Source organism: Branchiostoma lanceolatum, chromosome 1 (genome assembly GCF_035083965.1).
Source record: "Branchiostoma lanceolatum isolate klBraLanc5 chromosome 1, klBraLanc5.hap2, whole genome shotgun sequence".
NCBI lineage: Eukaryota > Metazoa > Chordata > Leptocardii > Amphioxiformes > Branchiostomatidae > Branchiostoma > Branchiostoma lanceolatum.
In genome coordinates, this window is record NC_089722.1 from 4,165,782 (window position 1) to 4,185,897 (window position 20,116).

Sequence of the window (20,116 nt, forward strand, 5' to 3'; positions counted from 1 at the left end):
TTAGTGGTCAGGAAGGATGAACAAAAGCAAACACGTAGAGCATAGTATACTGAAATATAGCTTCTGCATTTTCGCTCTTTCAAAACGTTTTCTTTGGCTTTGGCATTCTACGACATTAGCATGCGTTTTTCGAAAATTATTTTCTTTACAATACACAGCATGCGCCTATGCATGCATTTTCTCATTTTGCAACTGCTTTTACGCTTTAAAGTATGGATGAAAACTCTTTGGAAACTGACGAAAATTGATGCGCGCGTTGATGTCATCCATATAATCAAATCAACATGGCCTTAGGCGCCTGCGAAGCCAAAGTTATAATTCAAACGGAATGTTACTACGGGTGTTCTTTAATGTGATACTAATGCCGACTCAACTTACCTGTCTTACTTTTAACTGCTGTTACCTACAACCATACAAACACCTGAGCAGCCCCAGGGCTAACAGGTGTCTCTTTTTCCAGTTACACCTTTGTCTCAGGTTAATTGTATGGTTAGCGTTACATTTTACAGACATTCACAGACATCCATCAATAACGTTAAAGCATAACTTTCAAATTAATCCAATGAATTCAAGGTTTTATATTTTCCAAGCCACTGTTATACGTTAGATAGAAGAAGAACTTTATTGCACGACAATTGTACATGGTACAAGGTATGGCAAGAATTCGTTAACATAACACAAAGTGGAAGTATAGAATAAGACTTAATATCATAATTACTGATACAATACAATAAGGGCTAGCATACGTTTTCTATATTGCGTTATATACCAAAGAAAGAAATGAACTGTATAAGCTTGTAGAAAACCTATTTCCCTACTTCACACATTTAAGTACTGTACAAAAATTCATATTCCTAATGCGACTAGACAAACCTTCCATTGAAAAACACGTCTGTTATTTTATTTCTACTATAACAGAAAAGCGAGGAGAAGTAGAATTTATCTAATGATAGTCATATTCTTTTGTATCCGTTAACTGTACTTGTTATTTTGTTTTGTTGCGACCTGTACTTAGCCAAGTGTGGCAGAAATGTGCAATAAAGGTCTTCATTCATATAGGCATTGATTTAATCATTAGTTTCAGTATTTTTTCTAATGTGAAAGCAGTCGTTTAGATATTTACCTATGTTCGCATTGTGGGGATTGTTGCATTTAAATGTGTACTCAAAACGGTCTGTAGCATCGAGACTCTTAAAACTTGTACTTATTTCCAGATGTATGAATAGCTTATGACGTAAAACATCATATCTAGAGCATATTCCATGACAAAGTGTATGTGTTTTCTGTCTGTTCCGGTTTTTCTTACTTTCTTACCAGATGGAAAGGTATGGAAAGTGCCCATAGTTTCTTGTGGGAGGGGGGGGGTTGACCAGAGAGACATACAACTCCTCATTGTGTCTTCTTTCAACAATGTATAGCTTAGAATTCACGTGTAGATTGCATTTTATTAATGTAACTAATACAATGCTTTGCCTTACATTGATTGTACGGTATTCGTAACCTGTTAAGTTGTTGTACAATAAAACTTTGAGTTGACTTGACTTGACTTGTAGCTGTAGATTATTGTACCAATGGTTGTCAGAATCATGGAAGCTCATCTTTGTTGGTAGTGATCATAATACAGTGCTAAACTTTCTTCCAGGCACGAAGGTATTCACGGATCAAATTTTCTGGTCGCCTCGGCTTCAGGATCTTTCTTCACTGTAAGTAGAGCAAGACATTTCGAACTGAAAATCATCTTCAACTGCTTTTTTACAAGTGGGACATTTCTTGATGGATGCGCGCATCCTACGATGGGCTGTGGTAGATTGAAATGCAATCTAACATAGAGCTTCGCTATTTCAGGTTCAAGCATCTAACCCTTGACATTTTGACAGGAGGTCACTTCATGACGTATCGTGACGTTTTGGCGGGAGTCGGAAAGTTTGTAGAGAGCTGAGAGAAATGTCGTCCAACCTGACAGAGGAGGCGTCGTTCCGAGCGTGTCCAGGCGGCCAAGCTGTGTCTCAGGTTAGAATCGGGAGTCTGTTTTTACAACTCTCTGAGAAGATGTCGTCTTGGTGAATTGAATGCATTAAAGCGGACGCTCTCCATGTGCCCAGCTTGTAACGTTAACGGTTACTAGTGGTAGAATCTTTGCTTTCGTTCAACTCCCGTACTCTGACTGTTCAAGCCACATCTATCTGGTGCTACTATTTTGACTCAAATGATAGTTTTTTTCGGGTGAATTTGCAGCTGTAAAAAATACAAAAGCGGGTCGGGTGTCAAATTTGCACGTGATATTTGAGGTAAAATCCGACTAATTTGGTCCAAGCTGAGGATAGAATTCAAGTCAGGTGATGTTTTGCATCCTACATAAAAATGTGTTTTTTTGGACCAGATTTCGTCTTCACTTGTTCCAAAAACCACCAACGAAATAGCTAGATACAAGCAAGAGACACTTGTGGATATTGTGACGTTTCCTCATGATGTTACAATGAAGCATAATAAACATTACAACGTACAACTACTTATCCTTTCCCCAAAGATACGAAGACAATATTGTGGCGTTAATGGGGTGGAAATTGTTATTGGGTGCATTGTTGTAATAAACGAAAATAATACTATAATCAAAGCCACACTGAAACCAAGCCTTGCCCTCTTCCACCCATTTCTAGAGATGGTTTCTTCCACATGGAGACACATGATGTTGTATTAATGGAAGGTACCATTGTTGGAGGGGGTTAGGGTGGTCATGACTGGCCCTGCCTTTTTTTTGGTATGTGGTGCCTTGGGTTGTGGTTTGATTTTCATTGTGTCAAACATGTTACAACATGATCGTTCTTTTGTTGTTAATGTTTAAGTTTCCTTCCTCTTTCTAGATGGAAGAAGCAGCAGAAGATCTGCATGAACAGACAGAAGAGAAACAGGCTTGTCCAGAAAACGACCAGGCAGGGACAAGGAAACAGCTGGGCCGCAAGACTCACAGTGGTGAGAGACCACATCGATGTCAGGAATGTGAATTCTCAGGATCCAAGATGTCTGCCCTGAAACGTCACATTAGGACGTCGCACAGCACACATAAAAGTAAACAAATCAAGAAGAATGGACTTGTGAAGCATGTCGAAGCAGCTCACGGTGGTGAGAGACCATTTCAGTGTGCTGCCTGCGACTATTCCGCTGCACAAAAGGTTCACCTGAAACATCACATCATGAGAAAACACAGCAACTACCGGCTGTACAAATGCACACAGTGCGACTACTCTGCAGTCACCAAAAACCTTTTAAAGGTTCACATGGCTACACACACTGGTGAGAATCATCCATACAGCTGTGAGATGTGTGCTTTCTCCACAGCCCAGAAGAGCAATTTGAAGAAGCACATGGCTACCCACACTGGTGAGAAACCTTACAAGTGTGATGTATGCGGTTATTCTGCAGCACGATTGTCCACTTTGAAGCATCACATTGGTACCCACACTGGTGAGAAACCTTATAAATGTGAAGTCTGCTCTTATTCTGCAGCACACATGTCTCATTTGAAGCATCACATGGCTAAACACACTGGTCAGAAACCTTACAAATGTCACATTTGTGATTACCGTACAGCAGTAATGTCGCATTTGAAGCAGCACATCGCTACCCACACTGGTGAGAAACCCTACAAGTGCGAGGTTTGCAGTTATTCTGCAGCACGAATGTCCAACTTGAAGCAGCACATCACCACTCACACTGGGGAGAAACCTTACAAGTGTGAGGTTTGTGGTTATTCTGCAGCACACATGCCCAACTTGAAGCGTCACATAGCTACCCACTATGGTAAGAAACCCTACAAATGTGAGGTTTGTGGTTATTCTGCAGCACACATGTCCAATTTCAAGCGTCACATAGCTACCCACCATGGTGAGAAACCTCGCAAGTGTTAAGTTTGTAGTGACTCTGCAGGTGACAAGTCTACATTGAGGAATTCACCTTACGAAACACACTGATAGCAAACCATACTGATGTGTGCATGTCCACACAGCCTTGTATGAGACTAAGACCACAAATTTGTTACCACTCTAGTTTGTTTTATTACTTTTGATGGAAGACAATGATCGAAGGATGCAGAGAGTATGATATTCTACGAGCAGATGTTTCGATTGGGTGGCTAGCAGTGGCCAGGATTTTTAACGCTGCCAAGGGAAGGGAGGGTAGTCAAAAACCCTGGCCACTACTAGCCCCCCAATGGAAACCTCTGCCTGGAGAATGAGAATGAAACAAAGACGTACAGTCAATTGACGTGATAAGTTTAAAACTTTGTTATTCTTAGTGATCATGTTCTTCATATGCAATATTTGTGAAGGTGTGAAAATGAAAGTTATTATTGTTAAGCATCCACTGTCATTATCTCTGACGAAAAAAGTATACTGGATTCATCGTCATCTTTTTGTGTACCCCATTTGTTACTTGGCGGGAACTAACCTGTTTCCCTCATGCCCAAACTCGGTGGTGATAATCTGCAGCAGGATATCAGTTGGCAAAAAAATGACTTTCTGTTTAGAAATATGTTTCCATGCCCGTAGCCAGGATTTTGAATGGGGGGGTTCGTTTTCATGTTTGAGGGACCAGCGAGCGCCGTAGGCGCGAGACGAGCGCCGCAGGCGCGAGCTTTCTAGGGGGGTCCGGGGGTATTCCCCTCCGGAAAATTTTTAAAATTGAACCTTCTGATATGGCATTTCCTGTGTTTTTGAGAGGATTTTAAAGAGAGAAATCAGAGACAAAGTTAGCAGTTTTTTCTAGGAATTCCAGCTCCGCTGGTGTGATACAAATAAGTCCGCCTAGAAAAAAACAACCTTGTACATTAAAAATTGGACCTTCGCGCGTTTCAAATTCTAAGAATTGAACCTTCTGAAAGGGCATTTTCTGTGTTTTTGAGAGAAATTCAGAGGAAAAATCAGAGACAAAGTTTTTTCTAGCATTCTAGCTTCTGTGGGGTTGCTGGTGATACAAGCAAGTCCGCCTTGAACATTTAAAAGTGGACCTTCAAGCCTGAAAAAGTGGACCTTCAAGCCTAAAAAAGTGGACCTTCAAGCCTGTGGGGGGGTTCGGACGAACCCCCCGAACCCCCCCTGGCTACGGGCATGGTTTCCTTGTTTTTCATATGTATATAATTATATAGTATCATACTGTAGTTGAAAGAGGGAACAAGTTTATGTTTGTGTTCCAGAAACATTAAAGTTATAAAGTTATATGAGAACAAAAGGCTTAGAAGTTGTTTTTTTAATATTATGATGAATAATAAGTGTGATCCTAAGGGTAAAGAGAAGAATATGTAAATACATGTTCGATCACACCCAAACCTGTTCATTAGTAGGCATATCGAGATCTTACGTTACATCATTAAGAGAAGGGGGTGATGAGGGAGAGGGGAGGGGATGTCACTCTATTCTGTTTATCAGCAGCACCAGATCATTTAAGTTAAAGTCCTTCGCGCACCAGACGGTGCACCAGCCCTGGGCCACACAACTTTGTGCAAGTCAGTACAGCAGGGGGCTAGTCCACTGGTAGTGGCGTGTGTTTAACTTCCATACCCTTTCCCAACTGCTGAGTGCTCAGCAGAGAAAGCAGTATGTACCATTTTTAGAGTCTTTGGTATGACCCGGTCGGGGTTCGAACGGACGACCTACCGTGTGCAAGGCGAACGCTCTACCCACCAGGCCATTGCACCGGTACCAGATCATTGCAGGTTGCACAGTATTGGGGGGGGGGGGGGTAGATGTTTGAAGGGTATGGTCAGAGAAGGGGGTTTATTGGATGAAGGGGTCAGTGTAAAGGTGTTAATGTATAGCCTGGGTACCATCCTCTGTTAGTAATCGCTTGCTCAATCTTTTCGCTTGCTAAAATCTGGTTAGCAAGCAAAAATATTGAATTAGCGATTATAACAGAGCATGGTACCCAATTATTAGTAAGAAATAGATATGACCTGGTATTGAGTATAAATGTGTGATAGCTGTGTGCCGATTTGTTAAAAATAGAGAGAACGCTAGCGAACCCAAAAAACACCTCTCCCAATTAAATGGTATGGCTACCCTGTGACGTCACAAGATCAAGATGGCAGTCACCACACATGCCAACGGATCCAAAAAAGGTTTTGCTACGCAAACCCGTAATTAACTCCAAGCAAAGAGAATCTCCACAAGTGATATTATTCCTTCATTATTTCACCCAGGAGGTTTAAATAGGATTTCATTTATTCATTTCATTTCAAGTCAAGACAGCTAAGTTGTCCCTTTAACTTATTCTTTCATTGTTCCTTTCTTTCTTTCTTTCTTGTACTTTATTCCTCCCTGGCCTTGGGAGAGCGATGCATAGTTGTATTTACAAAGGGGATGCCATGACACTTAACATGTGGTACATAGCGATCCTGTTTTATAAATAATATCCATCCATCCATCCATCCATTCATCCATCCATCCATCCATCCATCCATCCATCCATCCATCCATCCATCCATCCATCCATCCATCCATCCATCCATCCATCCATCCATCCATCCATCCATCCATCCATCCATCCATCCATCCATCCATCCATATGAATATACTTATACAGTAGTACCCAACCATCTCACCTCGTTAACACATCGACTTGCCCCAACATACCACAAGAAGTGACATACAAGAAGATTTTCAATTCTCTCTTTCTTGTTTGTATCAATCATTTCACATTTTTCAGCTACAATATGTACATGTACGTGTATCTTAAAAATCTCTGCTGTAATGCAGACTTTGCCCGCAGCATGACGCTTTTGGAAAAGTAAAGTTTGAATGACTTCCTCCCTACTTCCGGTCCACTTCCTGCATTCCAGCCTACAACTCTCTGCCAATCACAGCACGCAATATTGGCGACGTCACTAATTCCACCAATCACAGTGCGCGGGACATCTGACGTAACGACCCTCGGGATCCCCTCATTTACGCAAATAATGTTGGGAAGTTGTAACTCGCGTTTCTCCCCAGCATGGTCGCCGAGCTTATACGCGCTTTTCTGCTGTTTTCAGTCGTGTTTTCGCGATCAGATGCACAGGATCTACTCACAGAATGTACAGAACGATGTGACAGTAGTATGGTGAGTGGAAAAATTGTGTTTACGTGTGAAAAATAGTTTTTAGTTTCGAGCGGCGCTCCCGCGTAAAGGGTTGCGGTGGGAGGGGGGCATGGTGTTGAAGGAGTGTTGATTGGTATGTTTTCTTACTTGGCAATCTTATAGGACTGGAAAACTGTGAAAACAACTACAAACTGTAAACTCCTATCTTCGCTAGTCTTGAGGTAGTAAGTCTGAAGTCTTGAAAGTCGCGCTCGAATATCGGAACCATTAGAGTTTATTTAGACAGACATAGATTGCTCGTCCGAAACAACAACATACTTTTTCTCAGGAATTAATTTTCATAAATCTCAAGGGAAATTCAACCCGATCTCACGTCGTTCCTGCCTTTTGATCGTTTCTGAAACTAAAACAACAAGTCAGTAATTTTCTTGAGTTCTGGGACGACTAGAAAGAGTGCTAATTTACCGAGAATTTTTAGAAACCTGTTAGTGATTTCTCGTCAGCTAGATCTTGTTTCTTAATTATCTTAGACGTGATTCTAAGACAGATCGGCGGCTGATAAGACGTTGGTTTTAATCTTCTACTCATGCAGTTTCCCAAACCGCCGCCTTTGAGTTGTTTTTGAAAATACCAAGCTATTATAAGAACGTTAAAGAGGGCATGTGGTTTTTGTCAAGATTTCACCGAGCGCATTTTTGGCAGCTTAGAACATTTTTCTGACGTATCAACAGCCCAACGCGGGGACACCTGGAATTGTCATCAGCGAATTCTCTATTTTTGTAACCTTTTGAGTTTGTTTGGCTTTGACACCTAATGCTTTTGATCGATAAGATTTTTATCAGTTGGTCATCCTATCCACCCAAATAACTCAACAGGTTCAAAATGTTTTGATAGATACAATTAATGTCACGAATACTACATTTAGATTAAATGTTCGATCTGTACTTAAAACTTAGATGTTGGGAGATTTGTAATTAAAAAGAACACAACAGCCTGAACAGGACAATTAAAAACAAATGTTTGACTTAGAGACCTTTTGATCGTGTGAAAGGTAAACAAATCTTTCTAGAATTTTAACTCTCCTGTGAATAACAGATTATCACAAATCTGGTGTTAGATTAACTTAGAATGCAGAATATTTTAACAGCTTTGTAAAACAAGCCATTGTGCACTCAAGTCTACTATAGTTTTATGATTATAGAAATAATTGAAATAAGCAAAAGAATATTTTTAAAAATCAATATGACACACTCCAAATGTCTATATTCAGAACATAGCTGTATAATTTGGGTTGTCAATTGTGTTCCTGACTAGTCATAACAAAGGTTGGGGCTTACCTATGTCACAGGATGTTTGTGGGAGGGGTCATATAGACAGGAAGTCCCAGGTGAGTCTACCTGTAGGCGTAGTAATAGTATAAACACCTGAGTGTACAGGTGTCACTGACAGATACAAACTCTTCCTGTGGCCAAAAAATATAAATTTGTGTTTGAATTTTTGTAAGAAGCAGGAAGAAGAAATAAAGTTTATGTGTAAAAAGCAGAAAAGCATTGTCACAAATATTTGAAATAAGGTGTATAAACATAATGATTGAAAAAGGTAACAGATTTTAGCTACATTCTGTACTATAAACAATGCTTCAAGTGATCTGTCTGTACCATCTATTTTCTATGGAATTCTGTAGCATTCTTTGAATACAACTATTTTTTTAAAGTTAGATATAGGACAAGTGTAGCAATTCGTATATAATGTACAGTGTTATATTTTTATTGTACATCCATGCTCCAGTAGGTATGAAGCATGTATACCTGATTATTGTGACGTCCATGCCCCACCAGGTGTGAACTATATTTACCTGATTATTTCCTGTGGCCTTCTGGCTACATCCCTGAGTCACATGACTTGCCTACGCTACAGGCCAGTTCCTCTGACATATAAATTTTGTATTTCTCTTGGCAATGGAGGGATAGTGTCACAACAGGTTTGTTGCCCCGATATCTATCTGTGTCCAACTTGTGGCTTCTTTCCAACAGTCACTACCTTGCTGAAACCAGCTGGCCACATAGTGGGACCCAAACATACATATTACTATTAGACTGCAATTCTGCAAATCTTGAAATGTTCACAGTCAAGTCAAGTCAATGCCTTCATTTTTCTTCAAAGTGCTTGTTCGGCCTCATGGCCGCTTTTCAACAACAGTGAACAAGTCGAAGTGGAGGGGAGAGGTCACGGATAAGAGTAAGAAAAAAGAGAAACAGTCGTTTTGTTTTTGCAGTGACCTCTTACTGTGAAATCCTAACACAGCTACATGTAGCAGGTTTAGTTAGTACTTTTACAGTACTGCAGAGTTGTTTTAACCTCTATCTTCAAAGTCCTCAGAAACTCAAACTGCCTTTCTCCTATGATCCTACCATGAAATTGACTCCCTGCTAAAATGAATAGATTAACATTACCATCTGCCATTTGCCCTTTATGATTTCATTTCAGATTATCGGTCATTTTACAACATTTGCAAACAAAAAGATTTCAGACTTGTTTGTAGTGTAAATGTGTGTATTTGATGGTGTCATTATGGTTATTATACAGTCTGAATCAATTCTTCGGTTTAAGCTTTTAGGTAGAGCGGATGTCAACTGTGTCATGTGTGCTGTTACTGACCTGGATATCCTCAGGTGTTGTCAGGTACATGTTTACACTGGGGCGTGGCAGATGTGTATATCTGTATTGTACAGCTGGTATAAATAACCACTCTTGGGTGTGACACAGTAGCCTCTACCAGGCTCCATCCTATCGTTGGGAAAATAGTAGAAATCAGCCGAGGTACTCCACTATACAGGGTAGGTCCGCTATACAGTAAGGTTCCATTTCGATGGACCATCGAACTGGAACCTAACTGTTTAGCGGACCTACCTTGTATAGCGGAGTACCTCGGCTGATTTCTACTATTTTCGATTAACGGTTTGGCGAGAAAAAAAGGACGGAGCCTGGTAGAGGCTAGTGACACAGTAGCTTTGTTGATGTGTGGTCTGTCTGTGACACCTTAACCCTTAAGCTGCCAGGTTTTTTAGCCAAGTAAAAATCAAAAATGTTTGACCCCTGACCTCCCTCACGAAACCCGCGAAACACCCGGCGGCGCTAACTCCCCTAACTTCCCGGCTTCGCGCGCTACACGCACGCAAAGCTGTTTTGTTCTGGGGAATACCCTATCCCGTTTATAACCAGGTCCAGCACAGAAGGCATATTTCTGTATCCCTAATTAAGTCGGGACTGGCAGCTTAAGGGTTAAAATTTAAATACATTTTCTTGTTTTAGGACTGTTTTAAGCTATCAAGTGAGGATGCACCAACTGTAACATGTTGACAACGAGTTCCACTCTGGGACAGTTCAATAAGAAAAAGAAAAAAATTTGGGCTCCTCAATCCTGATCACTTTATTAGTTTATAATCAACCATGACTGTCTTTTACAAAATCTTTGTGGTACTTTGATAACAATGATTGTAATGTCGGTAGGTCCACCAATTTATTTGTCATTTTGTACATCATGCATTTTGGCCAGCTGTGTTTTTCCTTTATCGGCAATCAACTACCCCCTCTCCCATATTACATCTGACCTTCAAACTTCAAACATCCTAGCTCTTCTCATGCAGAAGAGACAGGCAGCGTTGAAAAGGTTTTCTGTGTACAAAATCGGAGCTCTTTCACGTGCCAGTACCGTGACCAATTTTTCGCTTGGAAAGCCACTGTTTGTTCATACAGAAGTATTCGGGTACCGCTAGGGTCAACAGACGGACAATTTAGTGAAGGAAGTGGGGTCAAATGAGATCATCACGGGGTGAGCGAAGCATACTGAGATGTATTCATGGAGTTCTGTTGGGACATCTATTTAGAGCTTGACATACTTTTTTGTAAGGCCGCACTGACTTCATTATATGGATGTGAGTGCATCAGTTTTTGGCGACGCCTCAGGGGCGAGCCAAATTTTTACTATATTGTGTGCACATTGCACGAATTCTAGGAATTGTACAGGAATGTGAAAGTTCGTGGGACGATAACTCAAGAATGCCTGGATGTATTGTCTTCATATTTTGTAGGTGGGTAGGTCTGTGGGAGACTTAATAATGATTGGATTTTGGGCCCCCTAGCGACATTCTATGGTACTGCAGGGGAACTTTCACTTTTCAAATCTCTTCTTCTGAACATGCTATAGTCATGATTTTTAAGTGGTGGATAGCTCTTTGTTAGGAAAATATTTCCTGTAGATTTGGACCCCCTAGCGGCCTTTTTGGGAACTGCAGGAGCTGATATTGACTCAAACTTTGAAAGAGAATAACTCAAGAAGGGGATGACGGATCATCATAATTTTTGGTGTGTAGATAGCTTAAGTGATGATTTACATAATCATTTGCAAATTATGCAAATCAATATCTGGTTTGCATAATTAATGAGGACAATTAATAAATCAGCTGAATTCAATTATAGGACTCTCAAACACATGACATATGTAACTGAGAAAGAGATAGATATCGATGGATATCAATTATGCAATTACTTAATTTGCATAATTGATGACAAAATACTATAAATCCATAGTGGTAAATGATGGGGATTTCATTTTTGCACCATTTGGAAGTTAAGTAAATGTGGCCACTATTAGACACAAATCTTGCATAGAGGGCCTCATTTACATAATTTATGAGGAAATGGTTTGTCATATTTTTTTGTGAAAACAAGATTTTCGCACATTGGACAACTTGTGTTATTTTGGTAGAGAAGGTGATCGACTGATGTGATTTATGCGAGGTCCTTATTTGCATGTGGGCTAAAAACGAAAACATTAACAGAGACCACCGTCGCCATGGCAACATCCTTTTATGTTGCCAATCTTGTTATCCATAGATTTAAAAAAAGTGTGCGACCAGTCTGTAAATAGTACAAAAAAGCTGCAAAATGAACAGACTAATAAATTACAAAAAATATTGGAAAACGGATGCAATGTACTAATGTTGTACTAATATTGTACCTCTTTTTCTATCCTAAGTTATTTATGTATTTATTCAACTTAAAACATATGAGTAGTCTCTTCAGCAAAAAAAATGCTGATTTCCAAAAGAGCCCATAGGGGTACAGATGATAGGTATTATAATAACATAAAATAATGATTAAACATAGGAATACATACAGAAAGAAATCAATTTGTCAAACAGTAACACTGAAATGAAAAATATACTGATTCTGTCTTGAAGTTACTCCTTGCAGAAAATGTATTTCTACTTCATATTTAAGCCCTGTGCAAAGTTTTTCAAAGTCTTCCAAGAAAGGATGACCGAAAAATGTTCCCACTGTCCTGACATGGCCATCAGAAAAACTGCTGAAACACCAGAAAACTCCCCCTCTGCATGTTCCCCTGTGCTGAGGTCTGGAGACTCCAGTTCTTCACAGATGACACACAGCTGGCAGTTACAACAAGAGAACCATTGTTGGAGGGTCCGACCATGTACAGTTCCTGGTACCCCATACCACACATAACTGCGACCTGTTATGGGGCTCTGTAATTTGCTGTAATTCGGGAAGGAGGTCACCCAGGGGCAAGGGGAGTTTTTATCCCAATGGAAATCCCTCCTGCATGAATGGATCAAACTGGCGGTTATTACTTGCAGCTCAGGAGCAACTAGAGTTCCACGACCTCATACCTTCGCCAAATGATTTTAACCTTTATGACTGACGTATTAGGAGTGTTTCTCATCAATTATAAATCATACCAGTTGATTATCTTAAAATAGAACATGTCCATAGTATGAGCTTGACAAATTTTGAGCTTAACGAAAAAGGTTATGCTAATATTTATCATCAATTATGCAAATGAGGCCCTTATTAACATAATTTGATTCAACGATGTTCACATTAACATAAGTTCACAATGCCACCAAAAAAGGATTAAATGTATGAAATTGCCGTCATTTGCCGGTGTGGAATAATACAAGTTACTCATTAAGTATGCAAATTAGGCCCACATTTGCATATTTTCTATCTATTAGCTATCCTCTCTTCCTCAGTTACAATTTGAATAGTCATATCATGGAACAAAGCGGACTTTTAAAGTTGCCTCAATAATTATGCAAATTAGAATCTGATTTGCATAATTATCGTTCAATCAAACTAAGCATCACATAAGCTGTCCACATACCAAAAATCATGACCATCCATCATGGCCATCTTGTTATAGTATTTTCTCATTAATTATGCAAATGAGGTCTTCATTTGCATAGTTCATATCAATTAATATTTCTCTCTTCCTCAGTTACATATGTCACATGTTTCAGAGTCCTATCATGGAATTTGGCGGATGTATAAACTTTCCTCATTAATTATGCAAATTAGATACTTATTTGCATAAGAAGTATTTAATCATGTACATCATCACTCAAGCTATCTACTTACCAAAAATCATTACCATCCATCAAGCCCTTCTTGAGTTATTCCCTTTCAAAGTCAGACACAAAACCTGCTCCTGCAGTTCCAAAAAAGCCGCTAGGGGGGCCAAACCCGTACCACTTACTCTCTGTCCAAAGGTCTATCTCCCACTCAAATATCAGTTCCATAGCATGTCCAGAACACGAGATATCAAAACAGGAAGTTCCACTGCAGTACCGTAAGAAGCCGCTAGGGGGCCCAAAATCTAATCGTTTTCAGGTCTCATCAAGACCTACCAACATACCAAATACCAAGACAATCCATCAAGGCGTTCTTGAGTTATGCTGTGCCACTACAAACATACATACATACAAACGCTACCCTCTGCATAACCTTCTCGGCGAAGGTAAATATGTCCCCTTTTCATTGAAAAGAAAAGTGCATGTGCCAGTGATAATGGTAGTACCCTATAGTCTTAACCAGAACTCCCCTTGAATTAAAAAAAGGGTCCTTGAAAAAAGTTGTTGAAGTCAGCAAAAGTAGGGATGCTTGGTAGGGGCACCAAGTTTCTTTCGTTCTTTCTTTATTTATTCGTTTAAATCAACATGGCAGAAATACATATGATTTATTAATTAATACAAATATATGTACTCCGGAATTATGTTGATCATTACGTGTCATATCTATACTTAAGATTTTTGCATTTGAGAACAAATCATTTCAATAAATAAAACTACAAAATGTAACATGGCCAGCTAACTCAGTCACAGAGTCTGGTAGGGACCAAGTAACTGTAACAGTTATTTGAAAAAGCTTCTCAGCATTCTAGCTTGGCACATTGGTCCAATATGAATTGCCTGGATAGCAAACATGATAAAGATGTTATCACTGATTATGAAAAACATCCGTGTCAAAGTTGATGTCACGTTGGCTGAGTTTACAGTCCCATTGGCTGAGTTACAGTCCCGACTTATATCTGTCAAAACTTCCTCCTAACATAAGTTATACAGGACAGATGTTACAACTTTTGTGTCGGAAGTGATGGCAAGATTACTGAGGTTTTGCCTCAGGATAATCGAAAATCTTTCCGCTATATTTAAGTTTACTTATCATAGTACAATCAACCTTGGAGAGACCCTGTGATGATCTTACGTGTCACAAAATATCGTCCATGCCTCAAGACATGAGATGAAAATAGATTCAGTCTTGGGAAGAGGTGAGAAATATCTTTCAGCACTCCCCAGGGCAAAGGGCAGGGTTCACGGTCAGGGTCGGCATTCCGAACGTCTCCGTTGCCATGACAGCGGTGTCACAGCACCCACTTTGACATCCACATGTTTTGGAGTGCTCTGATTAGGCTGCTACCAGGGGATGTATGTAGGGGTGTCTGTTTCCAAAAGTTGTTGTTGGCCTTTTCCTGACTGAAAATGAGTTGGGCCGTGTTAGCTTAATTTGCAGGTTCTCGTCCCTTAAAGAATTGGGCTTAACTGGTAACCTCCATGAACATTAATCCACCACTTTTAAAAACAGTGGTTTTGTGCAAGGAGGTTAAACCTCCATGGTTTGAGAGATCTCTAGTGCAGCGCCCCCCAGGTATGCACAGTTTAGATATACAGGAGTGCATTATACTGGGGGACGCTGGGTTGAAGATCTGTTTGGACGTATCTTCACGGGGTGGCGGAATTATGAACCCTGGTGGAATTGTGTTAGTAGATGATACATGTACATTAACATAAACACAGGCTGTAAGAAAGTCTGTAACTTGGTGCACACAGTTTCAGGGAAATGCAAATTTTCCTCCCAGCCCTTTGTTTTTATCATCTTGAACTATAATGCTAAAGTCCAACAACCAAGTCTACAAGTACCCTTGTACATGTTTACATGCACTAGCCTCTACCAGGCTCCACAGGTCGCTGGAAAAAAAGTAAAAATTGGCCAATTAGACAGATGTAAAATACCAGAGGAGTTAGCTAGACGAGGGATTCAGTAAATGCCTCCACCAGTTGGCTATGGAGCCTGGTAGAGGCTATATGTGTACATGTACATGTACATGTTTTGGAGCGGATGTCAGGAATGGTACAGTAAGAAGAAAGGCATCCAGGCCAAGGCTGTCAGTCAGTGTGTTGGAAAATAAAGTACAGTAATCCCAGGGTAATTCTGGACTCTGAGAGTTCTTGTTGGGTGGGCTCAGCTACTGTGTTGGGTATTGGTTTGGAGGTAGGTGATTGTGATCAAGGTTTTATTTAACCTCCTTGCTGTTATATTACTAGAAATGGACATATTTTGCACATATATCAACTTCTGTCGGCAATGTTTGCATCCCTTTTGTCCTTCTATCATCAGTTCTAACATGTATAAAAGTGTACAATCCTCAAGCAAGAGTTTTTCTGAAGTCAGCTGTACAGTTTTTTGGTGAGCTCAATGTCAAAAATGTTCCTTGCAAGAGATCCCTACATAGAAGGAGTGATTGGTCATTCTTCTGCAGGTATTTGTGGCAGTTTTTATACCATAATGACACCCTTACGACTTAATGACGCCCTAACAATGACATAATGACACAGATCAGACAAAAGAGACACATAAACACATCCCTGACGGTGACAGCCTGACTGACATTCCCACCCCACTGATTCACACTTGTATGTGAAGTCTGCCAGTCTACAAGATAAATAGACTACTTTTATCTTAAGTGCCCTGTTAATGATTTGATAGACCTCATGTCTTTTAACATGTTTTTGATAAAGTGCAAATTGAATCAAGTCTGACAGTGAATAAGATAAATTGACTGCTGTTGTGCTCTGTTATTATGATGTTAATTATTTAGACTTCACTTTATTTTGATAGACCGTGTCTTTTAACATACATGTTTGATAAAAGTGCAAATTGATATCATTCATTCACTCCCATACATGCAAAACACAGGGCACAAAGCTGCAAATGTCTGGAATGAAAAATTCCATTTTTTAAATTCTAAGGCTGCAAGAAGAATACTGCAGGATATAACAGAAATCACCGGCAGTTTGAGTTTTTACCATTGAACTGTTTTTATCATTTATCTCAGTGGGAATTCTGGAATTTCCATTTCTATATCAACAGTAGGGAAGCTTTTTAACAGAAGGTTTAGCAAGAACAATTTTCCTGATAAATTCCAAACTCTATGATGTATAAACTAAGGTCTTATTTTCCTAGCTCCTCTGTTATTGTTGTGTCAAATTCTGCTACCAGGTCTTTCAAAGGCAGGACTTGAGTTTTCAATAACAACAATATGATACACAATTTCACAAACCAGATGACAGATTGGAATTCCAGTTGGTCCTTTTAGGTACTGACAGTATACATGTACATGTGTGCACATCAAAAGATAATGAAGTTAACACTTGTATCTTCTGGTCTGGAACAGTGCCATTATTTAGGCTGAGAAGTTATCTGAGTTGAGTCTACCAGTAAGACATTCTAAATGTATTTGACAAATTGTACAAGTGCATAAGACCGGACTGTAGTCAGTATTTAAGGTTTGACAAAGAAAAGGCCTACTACTAGAAGAGTAGGGGTGACTTGGTGTGCTTGGCCAAAAAAAAGCGAGCCGTGGCGAAGCTGCATTGCACTGCCACTAGCTACTTGAAAAAGCATCATGCTTCACCTCAATTGAGGATGACTGCTTTACCCTTTAGATAAACATGATGATTTAGCCTCCCTACATCTGCTTGGATTAGTATGTTGACTGCTGACATGTGTAACACCCCCTGTAGTTTGTATCAGTGTTCTCGCCAGCGCCCGTCCTCCCGTCATTTGACGGGTTTTTGTCGCTCATGACGGACAAAATTTTTGCCCAACCCGTCATTTTTAATGGACAAAAATAGGTGTGTAAAGATATTTAGACAGAGTTTAGAATTTTGCAAAAACTCCAGAGGATCACCGGAAAATTGCGACGAGGGCGATCTAGATCATTTCTAATGCCCGCCGGCGACAACCCCAGCACACAAAGAGCGCCGTGGTGGATACTAGTATTTGGTGGCCGCCGCAAACTCGGCGTCATGCGCCGCCCTCCCCACAGTTTTGGCTGGTCGCATCGGGCTGACGTTTATTTCTGTTTTGTCCCTCTCGGTTCACCGTCAGTTATTGTTATCAAAGAAGCCTAAAAATTCAGAAATATTCCTATAGCTATCAGGCTTTCTGTAATCTGTAAAACATTATTAAAGTTTCAAGCCGCGGCGGCTGAGTTGAATGCGCTTTCTTCCCTTAAGAAATGGTAAACAGGCGTCAGATATTCTATTCCACCAATCACAGTGCGTCGTCTCCGTCGCGTCAGGAAATACCGACCAATGACATGCGAGTCTCGCTACTCGCGTGATTTCAGCTAAGCGTGAATTTGCGAGATGTTAGAGGAATGGCGGGGATCGCAAGGATCCCACGACGAAGCGGCTGTTTGAAGGCTTGAATCGACAACTTTTGAAGACATTCAGTGCAGTTACCGGAGAAATTAACCGTGGAAAACATGGGAGAAAAAAATGGACGTCTTTATGGCGTTCTTTCTCAAAGTAGGGTGTCAAATGTCTCATTATGTTCAATAAATACAGGGAGCATACGGGACAAGTGTTGAAAAATTTTAATTTTGCCGACTTATTCTGTGTGTATTTTTTGTAGGACGTAGATACGTAATAAAGTTTTGTTGCGCTTGATTTTCTTTTCTTTGCCGATTGTATACAACATAGAAATGTAGCTTGTGTGTGAACATTCGATCTTACCGCGATGATCGACGGCACGCCTCCCCCCAAAATTAAGCCTGAAACCCTTGTGTAATTTTTCACCGAAAGTCTTTAAGAGATGTCATTAAACTGAGCTTATTCTACCAAGAAATTTGCCCCTCAAAATGCAGGAAATAGCGTTTCAGAGGGTCTAGATTCCAAAATTTTCCGGGGGAGAATACCCCCGGACCCCCCTAGGATGGTCACGCCTCCGGCGCGACGCCTCGCGCCTTCGGCGCTCGATATGTTCTTCCCGACAGGGAAAGTGAAATGACGGGTAAAAATTTCTGGCTGGCGAGAACACTGGTTTGTATGCTTATCTCAGCTGTGAATAGTCCCACTCCTTTTTGGGAGCTTATGTTGTTGATTTTCCTTGTTAAATTCGTCATTCTAAGTTTATGAGAATATATTTTCATCAATTCAATGTGAAGTCGCAACATGAAGTTCAGATTTTTTTGATGAAATCATGAATGATGTAAAAAAAAATCTGTCCCTACAAGCAAATTCCGTGCCAGGATGGAGGGACAGGTCCTGGAGACAGCAGCCCTGGGAGCTATTGTACAATTCATTCTATATGACTGATTTCTGGATTAGGCTTGAGGGGACGAAAGTTGTGCCTGTCGTCTGCTGCTGACATGTGTAACGCCCCCTGGATCCATGGACTCAGGCCTGACCATGTGCAGTCCTGCTGACTGAGCTCATGTCTGGTGATGACAGGAAACCAGCCTAATCAGGAGATAATTGGAAACAATTGAGGAGATTAACCAAGGAATGTTTAAAGGGTTTTTGTGTGGGAAGACCCTGCATTTTACAAGCAAAGAGGTTTTTATAGAGCAGTGAGGGGCTAGTCCCTGGCATAGGCACTTAGACAGTAAGCAAAGAGACTTTTAACAAAAAATCATTGCAATGGCAAGCGAACTGAAACTCTTTTTTTAGGACAATCGAATGTTAATACCAAAGATGACAACTTAATAGGAATTTTAAAAAAAGTTTTTTTACAGGTTTTTAACCAATTCTTCATTAGTTAAAGTTAGTTACAAACCCCACCAGTGCTGTTTCCAGCTTGAAAAGTTTTCTGTCCCACTCATTGTTTGGGAGCCCAGGCCATATTGTTGATATTCATTGTTAAAAAAAGTCTCATTTCAAGCTTACTTGAATACATTTTCGTCAATTTCATGTCATGTGGTTCAGATTTTTTGGACGGACGGGGTAAAACTTTTGTCCGTCCCAACAAGCAAATTTTCGTCCTGTTAGGGATGTAGAAGGATGGGTCCTGGAGACAGCCCTGCTTCCCACACTTATTATCTTATCAGAATTCCAGGAAAGGCTCCTTATCACCTTATCAGTGATGACTCTTGTGAAGGGAATGCTACACTGATAACCAAGAAGCTCTTTGTTGATAAAGTTATCACTTATCAATCCATCATTTCCTAGTCCACCCACCATTCTCAGTCTACATTGTCCAACCATTGTCAGATGTTGAAGTTTTCTTACCCATGACCAAGTTCTACTTACCTGCCAATGGTTAGGTTTTGAAAATTTGAGTCTGCCAGCTACCATTAACTACAACCCTTACAATTGGCTGGTGAAAACAACTTGCTGATACCTTTGTATATGCAAAAAACTCCAGTCTTTGATCTACAAACCTGAGGAAAGTACATGTAGAATCGTATATTCATGGAAATATTAATCCATGCAGCACATAGATTTTTTATTACATGGACTTCCTACAAAAGAAATTTATAACATGAAGATTATTATTATATTCAACTGCTGACATACTATGATCACAAGCATCTACATCTACATGTACCCCAAATATGCATAAGCCTCTTTGGGTCAATAAGCCTGTTTGTTTACATGTTTGATAAGATAAGAACAGTTTACACAGT

At 40.1% G+C, this 20,116-nt stretch overlaps 2 protein-coding genes across 2 annotated transcripts in view; both read left to right on the forward strand.

Moving 5' to 3' along the window:
• The first annotated feature begins 1,944 nt into the window (after nt 1–1,944).
• On the forward strand, nt 1,945–3,905 carry LOC136445461 (zinc finger protein 782-like). Its single transcript, XM_066443878.1, has 2 exons — nt 1,945–2,010; nt 2,862–3,905. Exons 1-2 carry the CDS (start codon nt 1,945–1,947, stop codon nt 3,903–3,905), a joined length of 1,110 nt encoding a protein of 369 aa, XP_066299975.1.
• Nucleotides 3,906–6,939: 3,034 nt separating this feature from the next.
• Nucleotides 6,940–20,116, forward strand: part of LOC136446295 (proto-oncogene tyrosine-protein kinase ROS-like) — a 35,924-nt gene continuing 22,747 nt past the window's right edge. Inside the window, exon 1 of the mRNA XM_066445009.1 lies at nt 6,940–7,089. Within this exon, the coding sequence (XP_066301106.1) occupies nt 6,982–7,089 (108 nt within the window). The 5' untranslated portion in view covers nt 6,940–6,981. The remainder of the gene's footprint in view (nt 7,090–20,116) is intronic.